Source organism: Castor canadensis, chromosome 6 (genome assembly GCF_047511655.1).
Source record: "Castor canadensis chromosome 6, mCasCan1.hap1v2, whole genome shotgun sequence".
Classification (NCBI taxonomy): Eukaryota; Metazoa; Chordata; class Mammalia; order Rodentia; family Castoridae; genus Castor; species Castor canadensis.
The window spans coordinates 17372217-17393627 of NC_133391.1; the positions used below are offsets into that span (position 1 = coordinate 17372217).

General features: G+C 44.0%; 1 protein-coding gene across 1 annotated transcript in view; it reads right to left on the reverse strand.

The window, feature by feature from the left end:
* Positions 1 to 226: 226 nt before the first annotated feature.
* Positions 227 to 21411, reverse strand: part of Nipsnap2 (nipsnap homolog 2) — a 30446-nt gene continuing 9261 nt past the window's right edge. The window contains exons 2-10 of the mRNA XM_074075811.1: positions 15919 to 16058; positions 15799 to 15844; positions 12386 to 12480; positions 11986 to 12056; positions 11190 to 11330; positions 10184 to 10215; positions 7008 to 7102; positions 2750 to 2833; positions 227 to 1329 (exon numbers count right to left, since the gene is read on the reverse strand). Of these exons, the coding sequence (XP_073931912.1) occupies positions 1265 to 1329; positions 2750 to 2833; positions 7008 to 7102; positions 10184 to 10215; positions 11190 to 11330; positions 11986 to 12056; positions 12386 to 12480; positions 15799 to 15844; positions 15919 to 16058 (769 nt within the window). The 3' untranslated portion in view covers positions 227 to 1264. The remainder of the gene's footprint in view (positions 1330 to 2749; positions 2834 to 7007; positions 7103 to 10183; positions 10216 to 11189; positions 11331 to 11985; positions 12057 to 12385; positions 12481 to 15798; positions 15845 to 15918; positions 16059 to 21411) is intronic.

Below are 21411 nucleotides of genomic sequence, written 5' to 3' on the forward strand. Positions count from 1 at the left end.
ACAGAAACTCAGTGAGGAAGACGGAGCAGGTGCTCTTCTCATTTTGCAGGTCAGGGCACAGAGGTCAGACAGGGTGATAGTTGCTTTTGGTTTCTTGGAGATGAGTAGGACTGCTGGTGAAAATGTAGGTTTTCTTTGCCAGGTCTTCCTCCCCCTGCATCCCAGGGTGCCAGGACAAGTCCTTCTCAGCACAACACAGTACAAACAGATCCCAACGTGCAACATGTGAAAATTAAGAGGATTTTATTGACTTTCATATGCTCTTGGAGAAAACCATCTGCATGTAAAAGTTTGACATTTGATATGAGATTTATTCACACTTTATTTTACACATAAATTGCTCAATTTGTGGAGAAAATTATTCAGTTCAACAGGACTTTCACATGATTACAGTCACACAATTGGCACACTACATTAAAAAACTAAAACAGCTAGACCAAGTGGGCAGCTTTACACCAATTTAAATCTCAACATGTACCACCCTTCATACATGACCTTGGAAATGTCTGCTGTGAGCTGAGTGATGTTGACCAGAGAATGTCTGAGTCACAAATGACTGCTTACAAAATAAAACCTCTTTTCCAAGTGCTACTTGTTTTATAGAAAAATATTATAATAAAATTAGTATTATTCAGGGTTCATTTCAAAGTCACATATGATACACAGGTTCAAGCCACTTTTCCCTCTCACAGAGACCACGACAGACTATGTGAAGACTGATCACTGATGGATGTGTGTACCCGGTCCACCACAACCAGCCTGGTGATGACTCGGTTTAAGAGGCTGACTGACTGGAAATGAAAGCGAGAGTGAATTAAAACATCTTTAGCTACTGGCCACACACATGATTTGTTTCCAATTTGAGACTCAGAATAAGTGCTTGAGAAACATGACAAAATTTGTACCACCTCCTGGTACAAGAAATTTGCCAAAATCTGTAACTATAAAACTGAGTTGCCTTTTTAGAAAGAAGTGATTTTGGTCAGGGTTGGAATCTTACTCAGAAATGATGGGCCTCCTCCTAGAGGGGCAGAAGGAGGTTAAGTGTTGCAAGCTGCACTCCGCCAATGCGATGCTTCAGAGGACACCGCACCGCCCACCAGCCGAGCTGTCATCGCTTCCTGTCTTGTGACTGAGTGAATTTTGAAGAGAAGAGGGCTCATCAGCTATGTACAGCAGCTTACACCTCACTTGATATACAAATGAAATAACTCGTGACAAGAGCTCATCACACACGGTATATGGGCACGTGACTTCTCTAACGTTACTGGAGGGGCGAAGTCTTCAGTGGGATCATGATCCTGGATTCCATTTCCTGAATGAGTGGGACTGAAAACAGGACCACAGTTACTGTGTTTGTTTCTATCCAAATGTGGTAAACACTCAGTAACAAATGGGCTGCTAAGTACATTCAAAAGATGCGCTGCTTGAGGACAGAGTGGACCTCAGGGGCAAAAATACTCAAAGTTCTAACAGCAGCTAGTATCCTATATGACATCATTAAAATCCAAACAGATCCTACCAGGCACTTCATTTCATTGTGGGAAATTAGGAAAATGTGTACGTGAGAAAAGGTGATTTCTCACAAGGTTCACTGAACTAAAAATACATTTATAGAAACCCAGTAGTGCTATGTTTGAATGTATCCTGTACAAAGTAAGAGCTCTACAGTAAAACCTACCACTGGGTAAAACATGACTCTGGAACTCAGGACAAGTATGAACATAGGCCACAAAGTCACACACAAGTACATGATTGTTTAAAAGTAAAAGACAGATGACTTCTGCTCCTAGACTCAGTGACTCTCCGCTGTCTTGGGGAGCATGTGGATCTCAATGTACCTGGTGTACAACGAGGCTGGCCCTTACTTCTGCCAGTGCCCAAGAGTTTCCTTACACGAATCATACAAATGGGTTCCATACTATGTATTTACATATGCACACATGCATGTATATGGATAGATGCATCCATGTGGAAATTCTAACTCAATTTCACAATCACTCTCTTTTTCTTTTTTTCTTTTGCAGTACTGGGGTTTGAACTTGGGGCTTCGTGCTTGATAGGCAGGTACTCTAACATTTGAGCCACAGCATCAGCTCTACTCTTTTGTTTTTGATGTGAATCAAACCCAGGGCTGAGCCATGCCCTCAGATCCCAAATTCCTTTTTTTTTTTTTTTTGCGGTGCTGGGGTTGAATCCAGGGCCTTTGTATGCTGGGGAAGTGCTCAGCGCTCAGCTACACTCCTAAACCAAATTATTCTTTCTTTTTTTTCTTCTTTTTTTTTTGGTGGTACTAGAGTTTGAACTCAGGGCTTTGCCCTCATGAGGCAGGTGTTTTACTACTTAAGCCACACATCCCAAATTATTCTTTTTAACTGATGTACTTAGTTATATTTTTAAGAACTGACAATTTTGATAAAAAAAGGAAAGCTTAGAAAAAGTTTTGCATAATAAAATTTCAAAGAAATTTCAAAAAATTAGAAGTCTACACAAACAGGTCATATTATAAAATGTATACTATCCAAGGATCTGAAAACTGTACCAAGCAACATATACACTTGAAAGAATCAAAATTCTTCATTGGAAAACACCAATTAAGTATAACGAAAAATGTGAGTATCTCTTCTCTTTCCAATCTTATAATTCACCATCCTAGCATCATACTATCCACATATTAGCTTTAGGGTGAACACACATAACTAAAACAGTGAGACAAAAAGGATCGAGTATTTCAGGTCTGTTACATTACCTGTGTAATATACCAGCTCCTCCCAGCCGTGTTTGTGCCATGCTGCATTCCGTATGTCTTCCCTGCTCTGAAGATTCTTATAAGCTTAAAAGTAACCACAGATGCAAGACAGGTCAGACAACTGCCTCCGTCCCCTGGCACATCCACTCAGCTGTCATCCCGTTTTCTCAGACACTACTTTGGGCACTCAGAACCAAGCTGGGAGAATTGTGAGGATGTTATTCAGAGCAAACTCATGTTAGGCCCTGTGGAAAGGCAAAGCTATTGAGTGTGAAACCTTTACAGTCCAGTAAATCCAAGACATCTTCACAAACTAAGGAAACTTCTTCAATAGCATGTCAAGTTCAAAGCCAAAAGCTTGTAGACCAGATAAACAGTACCACATTCTACTTTGCTCAACATGGGCTGGGGGTGTAGCTCAGCGGTAGAACATGTACTTAGCAGGTTGATGCCCTGCTTTTGATCCCCAGTGCTGTAAATAAACAAATAAATGAATAAATACATAATAAGCTGTTGCTCCACATTTACCAAGCGCTACATCAATTTGGGCAGAGGCTGCGTTTAATGCAGTGGAGAGAGAGAGACAAGTAAAGGCAAGGGGTAAGCCTCAGCTGCAAGCAGTGGACCTGAGAGGGCAGAGTCCACAGGACAGGGAGGAGACTGGGCAGAATGGCTTAGGGGTGTGATATGGCCAGGTACATCTTGAAGGTTACCAGACAGACATAAATGGAAAGAAGAGTGTTCCAGATGGAGGGGACAATGTGGGCCAAGGCACCATATAGTGAGATGGCAGTTTCACAGATACACCATAAGGATGGATGCCAAGGGTTCTGACCCCAGCCTGGGCAAAGTCCTTCCCAAACTCACCAGGCAAGTGCCTGCTATATCCTGCCACTTGGTGTCAGACAAAGCAACTACCCAGGGCTTCTTCCTTCAGTTCTAGTTTCCATTTTGGGACAAATGCCTTTTCCCTCGAGGACTTCCTTCTTCCTGTAAGATCTACCCTTGTAGATCTTACTTAACCACCTAGAATCAAAATTTCTATTATACTCTGTTGGGTGAGCTTTATTCAACTTTCTTAGTTAAAAAAATTTAAACTGCATTAAAATATATGTAATATGAAATTTACCATTTTAACCATTTCCTTTATCACTGAATTCTTTTGTTTTTTTTTGAGACAAGATTTGGCTCTGTAGCCCAGGCTGACCTAAAACTCTTGACCTTCCTGCCTCAGCCTTAAGTGCTGGGATTACAGGTGTGGCCACCCTGTCCACCTGGGGAGACTTTGTGAACATGTAATGTGCTGAGAGAAGGGCCCAGACAGGTGGTGGACAGGCCTGAGGATGGAGACAGGCATGGTGTCAGGTAATGGGAAGGGTGTCCTGTGGTGAAAAGACAATCTGTGAAGCCAGATGTACCGAGCCCTGAGCCTGGCTCACACACTAAATGGCTGTGGGCAGTGAGTGGTCTGTTTCTCATCTATTAGACAAGGCATCTCTTCTTGGTGGGAATTGTGGAGATTTATGTAAAATAACAAACATATTAGAGGTGCCTGATGCTGGCTTTCTTTCTCTAAAAAATATGGAAGTGTCAGGGGAGATAGCTGAGGATTCATGCTTGCATATCTCAGTACTTTTCCTATAAGGTAGGAACTGAGCAGGGAACATGGGTGACATTGACTAGGGACAAAGGTGGACAGCTCAGTGTGAAAGGAAGACAAAGAATGAGACAGCTTAAGAAAAGAAAATGTACTGTGATGTGGTCACTCTGACACCTTCAGGCTTCATTGTCCCTGGCTTCTGTGACTCAGTAGGCTCTCCTCACCTTGCTGCTGTTCTCTGAAGCCTCAAGTCCTCTCCACGGAATAAGGTAAAGGGTCTGCCCTGTGCCACTCACACCTCACCTGGTACCTGTTTGCAATTGCACGCTCCTCACCTGGGATTCCCTATCCAGACATGCAATAGGTACAAACGTGGTCAGACCACATGCCTGGCTTGCACCATATGCACATGGTGAGCAATAAGCCTCCTCCATGTGGCCCTGACCCATCCACCTGTGGTCTGTCATGTGCAAGGATGTCTGGGAGGGTGAGCAGGAGCTCACACTCAGAAGTCTCTCCAGGCTGAAATGAAGGGGAAGAAGGGGAGGGGTCTGACTCTTTGATTTTTGAAATACTAAAACCTACTTTTACTCCCTACTCCAGTCCAAAAGATAAAATTACATGCAATATAATCTCAAAAGGTTGAAAAATGCACAACAGTTTTTAAGGATTTGTTTCTAAACCTACTACATTTGAAAACTGATACTTGTAGGGTAGCAGAAAACAAAACTCCCAGGGTAACACTGCCCTTTGGTGTTGAGGGAAGCTGAATGGCTACTGTTGGCACCTGCCATTCAGCCAGGTTCCTTCTCAAATGCCAAGGAGGCTGAGGGTGGAGCTGAGCAGAGCATAGTGGCCCTGGTCTAAGCAGTGACTTCTGGGACTGATGAGGGGTCCTTTCCTTATTCTGGGGGCGGACGGAGTTCAAGAGCACAATGTAAGTTACTTTTTTTTTTGTCTTAACTTATCCATTCAGAATTAGGTTCCTGGAAACCGTCCTACCATGTACCCAGTCAGTACAATTTATAGGGTTTTTTTGTTTTGTTTTGTCTTTCAGTGCTCAAGATTGAACCCAGGCCTCACAGGAGCTAAAGTGCTCTACCACTGAGCTGCATCCCAGCCCTTGGTTTTTTGAGACAGGTTGTTGCCATGTAGCTCGGACTGGCCTAGAACTTGTGATCCTCTTGCCCCAGTGTCTGAGTGTTGAGATGACAGGTGTGTGCCACCACCTAGCCTATTTGTAGTTTTTAAAGTACTTTTTATAATTTCCTGTGTCTTCACCACTGCTCCAGCCCTTCCTTCCCATTTTACCTGTCAATTTCATCTAGATCTTGAAAGCTGGTTCCCATTCTTCCTCTGACAACATGCAACTTCATGTCCCTGTGACTCTCCCAAGTCCCAGCACAAGCTCTGCTATCTGCATTTGCCTTATTTCCCCCAGGCCTGTATCAACTATGTTAAAGTCCACTATGCTCATGAGCAAGACAGACAGGGTTGCCACGCTTGGGGGAACCAAACAGGTCAAACTTACCCTTCTCAATTCACTGACAAGACTTGAAAATGGGTTATGCTTTTCTTTTATCTTTAAAACCTTTAACATGGGCTGGCAAAGTGGCTTAAGTGGTAGAGTATCTGCTTAGCAAGCATGAGGCTCTGAGTTCAAACCCCAGTGCAAAAATAATCTTTTACAAATGAGCCCAGAACCAGACTCATACCAAGAAATTACTGAGACCAGGTCCTGTTCTGGCAGGGAGACAGGCACAAATAGCCACAGTGACAACTGGCACTCCACAGGGATCTGGGGGATCAGGAGGAAGGATGTCCACTTGTGGGGAGAGGGTAACACCTGATTGAAGCTTTGAAAGACACCAAAGAAAGTGCCAAACAAAAGTCGTTGGTGGTGGCATGTGCCTATAATCCCAGTTACTTGGGAGGCAGAGATTGGGAGGATTCTGGTTCAAGGTCAGCCTGGGAAAAACAACAAACAAGCTAGAGATTACAAGCTCATGCCTGTAATCTCAGCTACTTGGGAGGTACAGGGAGGAGAAGCTCAGTCTCTACCTGAAAAATAACTAAAGCAAAAAGTGCTGGAGGCTCAAGTGGTAGAGTATCTGCCTAGTAAGCATAAGGTGCTGAGTTCAAATTCCAGTACTGCACCCCCCCCAGAAAAGAAGTGAATGGGGAAAGAAAAGGCAAAACGTGTCCTCCAGGACAGTGCAGAGGAACTGCACACTGGATAAAAGGGTAGAACTGTCTCTGAGGTCAGGGAAGCCATCTAGACAGGGAATGTGGGAAAAAATGAAAGGGAATGTGGGAAAAAATGAAAGGCAACCTGAGGTTTTATCACCTCCCTCCCCACAGCTGCTGGCTCCCCAATTCTCTTCACGACTACCCTGCTCTCCTTACCAGTTTACATGGCATGGATCTACAGACTGCTTTAGTTTTTTTGTGGTACTGGGGACTGAAGTCAGGGCCTCAGCACTTCTACCATTGGAGCCACACATACCCCAGTTCTCCTCTTTAGGTTACACGCCCAGCACTTGCCCTCTGTAGGATCTTGTATTTGCTGTCGTGTACAGTTACTGACTGGTATGGCTCCACTGCTTGATCACACTGATCACGTAATACGACTTAATTAGTAATGACAATCACACATACCCCAAAGGTGATGCACCATGTAGAGCTGCCCAATCTGAGAGAAGAAGCCCCCCACCGCCTCATTACTGTCCTGTCTGAAGCGGATGGCGCGGGCCCTGTAAGAGAAAAAACAACATTCAGACACCAAATGTGTTTAAGTGAACTGAAGACCACACTCCTCCACACTCAGCAAGGTGTCTACAATGAAAACTGATTTAAAAAAAAATAATTATCAAATTGCTATCAAATAATCAGAGGCAATCGAAGGTGATTCTAAGAGATATATGATGCAAGCACACCTTTCCCTAGCTGTACTGCCATTTTTATGAGAAGTGGCTAGCATTTCATGAAGATTCAAAATAAGAACATGAGGATCTGTGGTTGTGCTACTCACTCTTGACATAAAGTCGGGACAACTGGCAGAGAAGGGAGAGCTTAGCAAGAACTGCTTCTCCAAGAGTACCCAGACAGAGAGAGAGAGGGGAAAACCTGGTGCTACCACACCCAGGTTGCCAGAGGGCATGCTGCAGAGTGGGTTAAACCAGAGATGGAGGGAACACACTTTCAAAGCAGCCAGCACCAGGGACCTCCTGAGAAACACAGGTGCTCAGGGAACACTTGCTGAGTTGGCTTGCTGGTGCGTTCTCTTCCTGGGGTTTCTCAGAGGGGGCTATGGAATCAGAAGGAGAACAGTCTGATGTGAACCTCCTCAAGACACGGGGCACCTCCACTTTCACCCACCCACCATGGGCTCAGCACTACTAGTGTTGCCCTCGCAGGCTTTCAGGCTCCCTGTGGTAAAGCAGGGACCTCCCTGCTTTGCCCCCACAGCTATCAACAAATGACACTGCATTCAACCTTCGCATCTGGAAGTAGTTAGTATCTTTGCAAAAATTACAAATTCAATGGACAAATCATTGAAATTAAGCAAATCAATTTAACGTGCATCGTAACTCTGCTCAGTGGGGAAAAACCCGTTTTTCATTGATGCTTATGAATGTTCTGGATTATTCATTTCATTCTGAATTTTTCTAATTCCATCATGGAAATCGAGGAAAATATACTTGCCTTAGCCTGGTAACAATCAGAAGCATGTATTGAAGAGGTGACCATCTTAAAAAGTTACCTATGTGCCAAAATATAAATTGAATGCTGAGCTGGCTTCACACATAAAACATAACTGAATAATCTCAGGTCATCCTGTGGATTCCCTGGTGAGTAAATTTTAACAAGTAACACGGGACCTGCCGTTGTGCACATTGTGTAAGTGTGTGGATGTAGATGTATTTTAATTTCTTTTGGGTGTACTCCTGGAAGTAGAAGTACTGGGTCACGTGTCACTCCATGTGTGCAACATTTTGAAGACTCAAGGTGGTTGTTTATTTTGCCTTCCCATCAGCAATCTATGAAGGTTCCAATTTCTCTACAACCTTGGCAACACCTGTCATTATCTCATTATCTGCCTTTTCAGTCATGGCCATCCAGTGGGTAGGAGGCAGTTTCTCATTGCAGTTTTACTTTGTATTTCTATAACAACTAAGAATGTGGAACATTTTTTTTTGTATGTGTGTGTGTGTTATTGGGGTTTGAACTCAGGGCCTTGCAGTTGCTATAAAGGCTTCTACCACTTGAGCCACATGCCCAACCCTTTTTTGCCTTAGTTATTTCTTAGATAGGGTCTAGTATTTTTGCCCAGAGTGGCCTTGTATGATGATCTTCCTACCTCTACTTCCCTGTGCAGCTGGGATGACAGACGTGTGCCACAACACCTAGCTTATTTGTTGAGATGGGGTGTCACTAACTTTTGTCCTGGGCTGGCTTCAAACTGTGACCTCCCCAATCTCCACTGCCAGAGTAGCTGGGATTACAGATATTAACTACTATAACCTGCTGAGCATCTTATGTGCTTACTAGGCATTCATTATGCCTTTTCTGGTGAAATGTCCACAGAAATCCTTTCTGATTTAAAAAATATTTTAAGCTGGGCACTCAGAAGGCTGAAGCAGAAGGATTGAGAGTTTCAGGTCAGCCTTACTACAAAGTTACACCCTGTCTCAAAATACTAAATAAGACTAAATTTTATTTTATTAAAAGTGCAAAGTGAAATATTAAGCTGATTTTTTGCTACAATTAAAAAAAACTTTTTAAATAAAATAAAATTTGATTTTCTTCATACAAAGAAAATATATTTTGTTAAAAATATATTTTGTTAAAAACAAAATATCCTCAGATCAGTTTTAGGGACTTTTCTTAAGGCACAATATAGTTGGAACTGACAAATCTCTCTATGCTGCTGTGTTCAGAACTTTATTCATTTGCAAAACTAGATCTCCAAACCCACTAAACATCGAGGCCTTCTTTCCTCCCACCCCTGGCAGCCACCTGGTCAGCTTTTTTCTTATGATTTTGATGACTTTGGATATACTTCATTTGAGTACAACAATTTCCTTTTGTGACTGACTTAATTTCTGTTCATGTAATGTCTTCAAGGCTCCTCCACCATGTAGCATGTGACAGGACACGACAGGACCTCCACCTCTTTTTTTTTTGGTGGGACTAGAGTCTGAACTCAGGGCTTTGTGTTTGCCAGGCAGGTGCTCTGCCACTGGAGCCACTCTACCAGCCCTTTTTTGTGTTTGGTATTGTCAAGATAGGGTGTTTCAAGCTGTTTGTCCAGGCTGGCTTCAAACCACAATCATCCTGATCTCTGCCTCCTGAGTAACTAGGATTACAGGCGTGAGCCACTGGTACCCGGCTTGTTATAGTTATTTTGGAAATGTGGGTCTCACAAAATATTTGCTTGGACTTGCCTCAAATTGTGATCCTCCCAATCTCAGCCACTACCTGGCTTGTGCTGATAATTACTGAGGCTCAGGAACAGGCATGGAAGTGGGGATCCTCTGCACATTTTCCACATGTTTGAACAATTTCATAATAAAAACATCAAAAAGAACAACAGTCTGATGTAGCCTGTGGTCCCAGCTACTTAGGAGGCTGAGGCAAGACAGTGTTTGAGCTCAGGGGTTCAAGACCAGCCTGACAACATAGTGAGACACCATATTAAAAAAATAGTAAAGAAAAGAAAAAGCCTAGTATCAAGTCAAGGCATTATTCTCAGATTTTTTTTGTGAGAATTAACTCTGTGGCTTACAATAATCTATTAATAAGGCTTACAAACTCCGTATCAATATACTCACCAGTAATTGCCCCACTCAATCATGGTTCCTGGCTAAAGAGAGATTTAGATTTTGGTTAGTCCTTCAGTGAAAAACAGAAGTAAGAGTACAAGTATGACTATTCATTTGCTCCCATTCCCCAGTGGAGTGAGACTTCATGGTTCTACGAAAGACAACACACGCATAAAGTAAGAACAAGACATCCATCATTCACGGTCATCACAGGCAGAGCTAGATGCACTACAGACGAATTGGCGCGCACTTCATTTTCTCCACTGCAAGGTGACTGATCACTAGAGACTTGGCTCTACTTAGTCTAACAGTGCTGTTCCTGGGGCTAGGAAGGGTGGGCGGAAGGGTGGAATATGAAGAGAGGATGGCTAATAGGTACAGCTCTATTGTGATCATTCTTTTTAGTATTCAGTAGGGAAACATCTAGAAACGGTTATAAAATTTTTTTTTTTTTTTTTTTTTTTTTTGTGGTACTGGGGCTTGAAATCGGGGACTTTACCTTGAGACACTTTTTTGTGATAAATTTTTTTTGAGATAGGGTCTCATGGAACTATTTGCCTGGGATGGCTTTGAACCATGATTCCCCTGATCTCTGCCTCCTGAGTAGCTGGGATTACAGATGTTAGCACCTGGTGCCCGGTTTGTTATTCCCCTTTTACTCTCCAAGTTCTGTATGGTTTGTTTAACAGACAGAATGCTTATTAGTTGATTCAGTTCAGCTAGAGTACAAGGTATACATTGTATCTAGTCCTGCACTTGAGGTCTTACCTTTTAAAAACAAAAAATGTTATTTGGGAAAAAAAAATCAAGCAGTAAACATACATAAGAACATAAAAAAAAAGCTTAGCAGGAGAGAAGTAATAAGAAAGAAAAAAAAAGAAAGCAGGAGCAGGACTGGACAGGGAGAAAAGTAAAAGGAGAACGCTAAGCCTGCGTGACAGAATGTGCTGTTGGTCACAAGAGCATCTGTGCTTTTTCACGAGCCTGGCAGGTCAGGCCGCATCTCCATACTTACTCGGAGCTGGTAAGACCTGAGCTCATAAATGTTAGGCCCCGACCTTGGGACAGGCTCATTCCAGAAACTGAACTCCAATAGCAGCTGGTTCCTCCTGGAGAGAAGCATGTTGCTTCTTGCCTTACGGAAATTCACAAATTCCTGTGGGCAAGAAAAGTGTGCTCCTGAAATCTTCTAATGCTTATATAAAAATTGTTATGTAGTTTAGTAACAATTATGTCCCCACAAAGTACTAGTATAGATAGAGTAATAAACAGGGTGGCCTGAGACAATCTGGTTTACATCTGCTGAACGGCTACAACGATAACAAGCATTCTCTGACTTTGTCTGGGAACTTAATGATATGCGACTATTGAAATTCTCTTCACTGACTGGGAGTGTAGCACTTGCCTAGCATGTGCAAGACCCTGGGTTTCATCAGCAGCACGATGAGGGGAAAAATGTCTACTACCAAGCACCAAGTACCCATTAGTGCATGGAGGGGGAGGATAGCAAAGCCAGTCAAGGTAAAAAAACATGTCTGTGGCTGGCAGTTCTTCAAGTAGACACGTGGTGCCTCAGGTAAAGCAGAGCTAATGGTGTCTACATCTACTCTTGTTACTTTCAAAGTACAGTTGGAGTTTTAAGACAAGAACTGGTATTTTAATAGTATTACAACTGGTAACTTTAAGAGTTCAAATGAGAAAATTGGTCCTACAAAAACTGAATGGTTCACTAGGGAAAACTGGGGACAGAAGAGTCACTTAATTCTGTACTAACATCTCCAAGTAAGTACACATTTTTTCCAAGTCATTACCTGATTTTCTCTGAGCTTACTCATGACCTCAGTGAGGGCTGGGTAGCCTCCTTCGTACCTCCATAGGTGGACTGAAATGTATTTTAAAAGACAACACATGTTTAGAGTTTCGTGATCCTCTTACCTTGAAAATATTCGAGATACACATGACATGAATGTGGTAAAAAACTGCAGTGTGCCATGTATTGGCCCATGATTACATCATGAAGTTTCAACAATAGAGTCAAACATTAAAGACAATAAAAAAGCACTTTTTGTAGTGAATTATTGAAGAAACTACCTTAGCTATAAAACCAGACTGAGACATGGAAAGCTTTGATTATAAAAACATGCCTCAATTAAAAAGTTATAAGAAGGCTTAAGGGAAAAAGCATTGGCTCCCAAGGTTTCTGCTTCCTACCAGCTTGATCCTGCTCGCCATACCACGTGTTCCACGTCCCCACCAAGGTGCAAGGGTAATGCTTGTCTTCATGAATCTTTGGTAGTACCTCTTGGCTTAAAGAAAAAGAAATAGCAAAACTAAAATTAGTGGTGAAATTTACCTGTGTGCAGCACATACCCAGTAACAGGAAGGAGACCTACTCAGTTCTCAGAATGACTCACCCAGAACACATTTGTGATAAAAGTATCCAGAGGAACCTGAAGCTGAATTGTTAGGCACTAGCACCTCGCTTTTCATAAGGGAGCTTTTAACCCCAACTGTGCACAGGAGCTGTCGGCAACTCATGTATAGTGACAACAATGATAAAGCAAGTCAGAGGCCCGAGTGCAGAGCTATAGGTCCATCACTTGCCGTTTCAGGAAAAGAAGACAAAAGGAACTATTTACAAATGTGATGTGCACAAAAGCTGGATCTGCCTGCTCCAGAAATAAGAATGAGACATGGGAACAGGAGAGAGGAATATGGGAGAGAACAGAAAGGCAGGAAAGCAGTATTTAAGACAAAAGTAGAGCACACAAGCTGCAGAGCAGGTGGAGGTGGCAGGAGCAGAGAGCAAGCAGGCCCCAGGTCAGCACATGACTCAGTCGGAGCAGCCCCAATCTCCAATAGTCCCCAGCAGCGTCAACACGGCATAATCCGTGCGGAAGAATCAGAATTAACGTCATACGCAAAGCATAAATTAGGTTCTACCCCACCTAACCAGGAGACTCCAGAGGTCTCTCAGTCTCACACTGAATTCACACCCACCAGTTTGTCACCACTGACTGTACACAGCAGGTCACAGCCATGCACTGATTTAACCGAGGTGTCATTCAGAGCTGAGCTCCACGGAAAGCTTCCTATGATGCAGTGGTAATGTACAGGGAAAGGCAGGGCATAGCCACAAGGGTTTAACACCACGAGAAAAGCCCAAACCGGCACATTTTTTTTCTTTGCAGTGCTGGGGCTTGAACCCAAGGCCTTGCATGCTAGGTGAGTGCTCTACCACTGAGCTACCTCTCCAGTCAAACCTGAACCTTTGAGTAGAAAAATTATGAGAAATGCAGTGCAAACTGCACAATGGATGGAAGAGTATCAAGGTCAGAAATGGAACCTGTGCAAGTTATTTGCTGATGATGCATCATATGAAGCTGAGATCAGCACCAACGCTGGGCACAGGGCCAGCTGGGTAAGAATGGTGAGCAGAGGAAAGCTCCAACGGCCTAGAGCTGACCTAAACGAAATCCAGGTGCTCTCATGACCCAGGACAATGGCTACAGCATGTGTGGTTTTTGAAGGGTGATATTTACTTTTAAATTATGATTTGGTATTAAATGTATGTGATGTGTAATCATGAATGCTCAGAAATAATGGGACTGATGAAAATCAGGAATAGGAAGGATGGATCATGTCAGGCAAATGAACACGGGTTTCTTTTTTGGCATGAGTGAGCAGGAAGCAAATAGCTGAGTCAATGCAGCAGAAGGAAGTCCATGCCAGTGTCCCAGGTGGGGTGCAGAGAGGCCATGGGGCCTGAGCAGTCACATATGGAGGATTTGTACTCAAACCTCTTTGCTGGGGCCCTATACCTGCTCTTGCCAGCCCTGGCCTTACCTGTATGGAGGTTGTAAGGTAGGCAGTACTTGTGCCCAGAAATGGATGGGTTGGGCAAAATCTCATTATAGGGGTCCCTAAAAACGAGGCTCTTCCAGAACTTTATGTTTTGGAAACAGGGAGCTGCTGATCATTTCAGAAAAAAGAAAAAGACATGATGAGGGAGAAAGCAGAGCCACGTGGATCAACCTGATATAACTGGGAGATGGACTGTGGGGTGAGGTTTAGGCAAGGGACAACTTCAAGTCCAGAAAGGCTTGAACTTAACAGGCTCTGAGGAAGATGGAGAAGGAAACAAGCAGAGAATGAACAGCGCATCTGAGACTGACTAGTCACAGGAACTGAGGACGGGATAAGGCGGCACAGACAGGGAAGCTGGGGAGCAAGGCGACTGTAGGCTGAATCTGAAGTGAAAGCAGGGTGTCTGATACGAAAATGGACAGTCAGCCAGAAATCCCAGATGGAGCTGAAGTGATTACAACAGGACAAGAAAGAATCCAGGGAGACACAGCACACAGAAAACCTCTCATGTTATGAGAAAAGACTTAGGAATAAACATCTACTCTGGTTCAAGGAACTTTTAAATAAAAGGAACATGCTGAAATCTATGCTAATGTTGCATTCTACCAAACACCTCCAAAAATGAGATGATAAAACTTTTGCTTCTGAAAACTTCGCTGATTTTGGAAGACAAAATCATTTGCTTTCTCAAGGAAGCAGCAGATAATAAAAGGCAAAAAATACTTATATTTGCTTACAACTGATTGTTAAAATTCTACTCTTGTTAGTTAAGAACTGATGAACTAAATTTTCTCTTTAGTCTTGAAATTCACAAATTTTATCAGGGGTGTGGGTCTTCATCATATGACAACCAGCTCAGGGGACTGGGATTCTGAGAAGGGAAAGGCATGGGAAGACACAGCAGTTGTGTAAGCATATATGGGATGGTTTTTTGTTTTGTTTGTTTTCATTTTTTTGAGACAGGGTCTAACTATGCAGCCCAGGCTGGCCTCAAGCTGACAATCTTCTGGCCTCAGCCTCCAAAATCTGGGATTACATGTGGGCACGACCATGCCCAGCTCCACAAAGGACTTTCACGTGGCAGCTTTACTTAGAAGGAAAACTGGAAACAATGGAGGTCAAGGGGACATAAGTTCTAATTCCGAACACTCAGAGCTGTCCAGGGATAGAATGTACTTAAGCACAAGCAGTCAGGAAGGTCTGCAGAAAAGACACAAGCAGTGGACGAGTAGATGGATTAGACTGCCTTACAAAGTTCTTTCCAACCTTAGAAATATAGGAACATTCTAAAGTCTGATAAGACTATGTGATGAGTTACTGTGTGAGTAACTTAAAATCAAAATGCCATTGGCAATCTCACACAGAACTCAGATTAAGAGCCTCTGAATAGGCTGGGCATGTTGGCACATGCCTATAATCTTACTTACTTGGGAAGTGGAGGTTGGGAGGATTGAGGTTGGAGGCTAGCTCAGGGGAAAAAGTTAGTGAGACCCCCATTTCAACAAGTAAGCTGGGTATGCTGGCACATACCTGTAATTCCAGATAGGATGCGAGGCCTCCTATCCAAGGCCAGCCCTGGGCAAAAACACAAGACCCTATCTGAAAAAGTAACTAAGCAAAAAGGGCTGGGGGCATGGTTCAAGTGCAAAGCCTTGAGGAGATAAAGGATCTTAAGACTCTGCTATCAAGTGTTAGCTGAACTGACAAATATTAAAAGCATTATTTTTCCCCAAGGAAAGGATAGTTGGTATACGCACCAGATTTTGTTGTATGAGTCTAGGCATTCTGGTTTAACATTGTGAACTGAAACAAAAGAAATCCAACAATAAGTTTATGAGCAAAGAAAGTCACTGTGGTGGTACAAAGTGATTACTCACACTGCAGTTTGTACAGACTGCTTGTTTCCCTCTTGGCCAGGAGATTCGAGTGAGCATCTTTCCTGGGATCCACCTTCCTGACAAATAAGGATTTTAGCCAACTGTCTTCTCGGGGTCTGTTATTGGAAGATGTCATGCTCCTGTGGAATAACCGATACAATGAGTCAATCCAAGTGCAAAGACCTTGGTGCCTTTAGGTCTTGGCACAGCCTATTTATTCTGCTTTCTTAAATTCACCAATCTACTTAGAGTACACCACTGGGCGATACCACAGGTGTCTGCTTGCACTGTGACAACATGCGTCATAAACAGTGGAGCAGAGAGAAATACAGAGTGAGTGACTCCTGCTGCTCCTCAGAGTTCCCATGTTTATTTTAGCAACTTGTCCTATGAAAAAATCCTTCCACCAAAGCAAATATATATATATATATATATATATATATATATATATATATATATATATATATATATATTTTTTTTTTTTTTTTTTTTGGCAGCATTAAGGTTTGAACTCAGGCTTCACACTTGCTAGGCAGCTGCTCTACCACTTGACCCACTCCACCAGCCCTTTTTTGTAAAGGATTTTTTCAAAATAGGGTCTCAAGAACTATTTGCCAGGGCTGGTTTCCATCCAAGATCTTCCTGATCTCTGCCTCCCAAGTAGTTAGAATTACAGGCGTGAGCCTCCAGCGCCCGGCTCTATAGCAATTTTTGAACTCAAGTGGTAGAGTACAAGTATAGGGTTCTAAGTTCAAACCCTAGTACTAAAAACAAAACAAAAAGAACAAAGCAATTTTTGATAAAAGAAAACACATGTGGATACCTATAGTAGTCAGATTTTTGGAGACAGAAGAGATGGTAGCTGCCAGGAGTCAGAGGGAGGCAAGGATGCAGTTTCAATTTGGGAAAAGAGAAAGTTCTGAAGACTGATGGAAGTGATGGTTGTGAAACAATACGAATGTACTTAATGCTACTGAACTGTATCCTTAAAAATGAGTGAAATGATACATTCTGTGTTGTATTATTTTACTACAATTCAAAAAAAAAAAACGATTTTCAGAGGTGACTGAAAATGGGGAGACTAAGATCGGGAGAATTGTGGTTGGAGGCCAGCCCAGACCAAAAAAAAAAAAGTTCTCCAGGCAAAAAAGCTGGGCATAGTGCTTGTGCTCACTTGCCATACCAGCTGCAGCGGAAAGCAGAAAATAGCAGGACCATGGTCCAGGGGTCAGCCTGGGCAAACACAGGAAACCCTATCCCCAAAACAACTAAAGCAAAAAGGGTTGAGGGGTATGGCTGAAGCTGTAGCGCTCCGCCTAGCAAGAGCATGGCCCTGAGATCAAAATCCTAGTACAGCCAAAAAAAAAAAAAAAGATTTGACTTGGAAGCAGATACGATGATGGTTGTGTACCATTGTGAACATAACTAATGCTAAAATGGGGGCTGGGGTGGTATGGGTGACCCAGCATGGATCTCCATGTGAAAAAAAAAAAAAAGGATAAATTTGGCTTAAGTAATGAACTATACTTTAACCACAAAGGTTTAAGTGACAATTTAACTCCCACAGCCTTGTTGATGAGAATGCAAATTTGTATAACCTCCAGGGCAGTGTGACATTATATCAAAACTGAAACTCGGTGTGACTTTTGGCTTAGCAATTACACCTGTTATATTCTACAGGCAGCTATATTTAGATAAGTGACAAAATGAACACACAAAAATGTTCATTACTGTCTCATTTCTGGTTTTCTCTTAATGCAAATGCTTTCGATATTCGTTAATACAGATTGGGTTAAATTAGGGAATATCCCAAATCAGAAAAATCACTAAAAGGAATGAGGTAAGCCTCATGTGCTTCTTAAGTATAGAGCGGGAAAGTTTATTTTCAAATTTATTTATTTTTTTTAGAGAGAGTTTATTGAGAGAAGTATAAAATGGGAGAGAAGAGGGATGAGAACTGCCTCTTCTGCAGCCTAAATCACAGCTGGTTTCACTCCTTGCAAAACAAAGCCCACCATTCCTTACCTCCCTCTCTCTCAGTTGGTTGAAAACCCTAGTACTAGGTCCTGGCTCACTTGCCTCAAGAACTGGGTTCCTGTGGCATGGATGATCCTCTCGGTGAAGACGTTCCCTTGAGGTCCTCCACTCCTGTTTCGTCCAGGAAAGCAATATCTCGGGGATGCCTGCCATATTCTCCTCGGATCGGGTCTTACCATGGGCAATGGACCTTCCAAAATTCCCTCAGACACCCCTCTGGGCTGTCTGTTGGCCAACCTCAAGCCCCTATGGCTCTCCCCTGATCTAAAGGCAAAAAACCTCATTTTTCTTTCCAATCAGGCTTGGCCACAATACCAATTGGACAATAACTCTAAATGGACACCAGATGGCACACTCAGACCTAACATTCTCAGGGATCTCTGTAACTTCTGTGAACGCACTGGAAAATTAAAGGAAATTCCCTGTGTCCTAGCATTTTCTTATCTCCGCTCTAAACCTTCTCTCTGCACCTCTTGCTCCCCTGCCCAAGTCCTTCTGGCTACAAAAACCCCAACTACCCTCCCTAACCCTGATGCTTTCCCTTCCTTCAATCCTGCTAATGAGCTTCCACCTTATCAGACGCGAGCCTCCATTGTTCAGCAGCCAGGTCCTCCTCCCGCTGCTCCTCTTGCCACTTCCCCTGCCTCTCCTTTCACCCCTTCCTCCCCTCCTCCTTCTGCTCCCCCTTCCACTTGCCCTCCCACCAATCCAAATCCAAAACTACAGGATCCCCTGAGCCCCCCCCCACATTCACTCTCATGGCCCCCCCAGCCAGCCGGTTTCCCCCTACCCTCTCTGGGATGTGGCTAGCACTGAGGGTATCATGCGAGTTCATGTTCCCTTTTCTCTCACAGACCTGTCTCAGATTGAAAAATGCCTTGGTTCCTACACCACTGACCCTGACTCTTATATTAAAGAATTTCAATATTTGGCTCAATCCTATAGCCTCACCTGGCATGACATTTATACCATCCTCTCCTCACCCCTCCTCCCAGAGGAGAGACGAAGGGTCTGGGACATGGCTAAGACACATGCAGATGAGATTCACCTCACCACCCCTGCCCCCACCCTGTGGGAACGTTGGCAGTTCCAGAGGCAGAACCCCATTGGGACTATCAAGCTAATGACCTAACTTCCAGGGGCCAGATGGTCCCCTGCCTAGCAGCAGGGTTAAAGAGGGCTGCCCAAGAGGTTGCTAATTTTGACAAACTCAGAGAAGTTCAACAAGAGGAAAAAGAAAATCCAGCCAGTTTCTTGTCCTGACTTACAGAGCCATTACGATGCCACACAAAAGTTGACCCTGCAACTAAGGATGGGACAGTTATCCTTATGACCCACTTTATCTCCCAGTCAGCCCCAGATATAAGAAAAAAACTTAAAAGGCTGGAAAATGGCCCTCAGACTCCACAGGCTGAAATTTTAAATGTGGCTTTTAAGGTTTATAATTACCATGAGGAACAGCAACGGGCTGATAAGGAGAGAAGAGATAAGACCAAATTCCAGATGTTGGCCCAAGCCCTCCAGCAAACCCCCCCAGGCTCCCAACTCACAAGGCCAGGGAAAATCCTGATTGCCTCCCGGCCCATGTTTTCAGTGTAGCCTTGAGGGACACTGGGCCCATGCCTGTCCTAAGATACACCGCCCACCAGGACCATGTCCTAAGTGCAAACAGGGGGCCACTGGGCGAGGGACTGCCCCTCCACCTCTCGAGGTGGGGGGTCTAGACCCCCTCAACATTCCTCCTCCCTGATTTTCTAGGACTGGCAACTGCGGCAGAAGACTGACAGAGCCCAGTACTCCCAGGCCCGATGACCATAACTTCACGGGAGCACAGGGTAACAGTCATCATTGACTGTAGGCCTATCTCTCTCCTCTTAGACACTGGTGCCACTTTTTCTGCCTTGCCGGAGTTCTGGGGACCTACCAAGCCTTCTTCAACCTCCATAGTCGGGGTGGAGGGAACTCCCACCCAGCCCTTAATGACCTTTCCCTTAACTTGCATACTGGGAAATACACTCTACCCATTCCTTCCTAGTGCTACCTAATTGTCCCACTCCACTCTTAGGTAGAGACATTCTGACAAAGTTTCAGGCCACCCTCACCTTACATCCATCTCCACAAAAGCCGCAGCCCACCAACCCCTCGTCTCCATCCTCACCATCTGCCTCACCATCATAGGTGTCTTGCTTCCACAAGCTTCTCCCAACTCCTTGCCCCTACAGGCAACATTAGTGGACCCCATTGTATGGGATCTCAAAAACCCCTCCATTGCCTCACATGAGCCAGTTGTCATCACTCTCAAAGATCCTTCTACTTTCCCAAATCAATCTCAATATCACATCTCTCTAACCCACCTATAGGGGCTAAAGCCTATCATCTCAGAGCTTCTCACTAAGGGCCTGCTTCACCCAACTCACTACCCCTATAACACTCCTATTCTGCCTATAAAAAAGCCCAATGGGTCTTACTGGCTGGTGCAGGACCTCTACTTAATCAACACGGCAGTGACTCCTATACACTGGTGGTACCTAACCCCTACACTCTCCTGTCTCTCATCCCCAGTACCACCACCCATTTCACAGTCCTGGACCTAAAAGATGCTTTCTTCACTATCCCTGTTCACCCACGGTCCCAAAATCTCTTTGCCTTCACCTGGACTGATCCAGATTCTCATACTTCCCAACAATTGACCTGGACTGTTCTGCCTCAGGGGTTCCGGGACAGTTCCCACCTTTTTGGCCAATCTCTGGCTAGGGACCTCCTTACGCCTCATCTCTCCCTGAGTAAACTCCTCCATTATGTAGATGATCTCCTGCTCTGCAGCCCCTCACTCAAGGATAGCCAACAACACACTGCCCTCCTGCTCAATTTTCTGGGAAAAAAGGGATACCAGGTATCCCCTAACAAGGCTCAACTGTCTCTCACCCAGGTAACTTACCTAGGCCTGTCTATCTTCCCTACTCATAAGGCTATCACCACAGATCCTAAGGCCTTATTGGTTTCTCTCCCTACCCCCACCACCAAGGCTGAAATTCTTTCCTTTCTCGGTCTGGCAGGCTACCTCAGGGCTTGGGTATCTAACTTCAGTCTAATGGCCAAACCTCTATATGAGGCATCCAAGGGCCCCATCCAAGAGCCCCTGGACCCCTCTTGGCCTGTGTCAGGCCATTTCAAGTCCCTCCTACAAGCCCTGGCGCTTCACCTGCTGGACCCCACTCGTCTCTTTTTCCTTTATGTCTCTGAGAGACAGGGGTTTGCCCTACGAGTTTTAGGACACAACACAGGGCCCTCCTTTGCTCCAGTAGCATACCTCTTAAAACAGGCCCCACAACCATGGGGTGGGCCCCATGCCTCAGGGCCCTAGCAGCTGCTTCTCTCCTAATTCAAGAAAGTAAAAAGCTCACCTTTGGGTCCCCCCTTACTGTTTACTCCTCTCATAGCCTCTCAGAGTTCCTT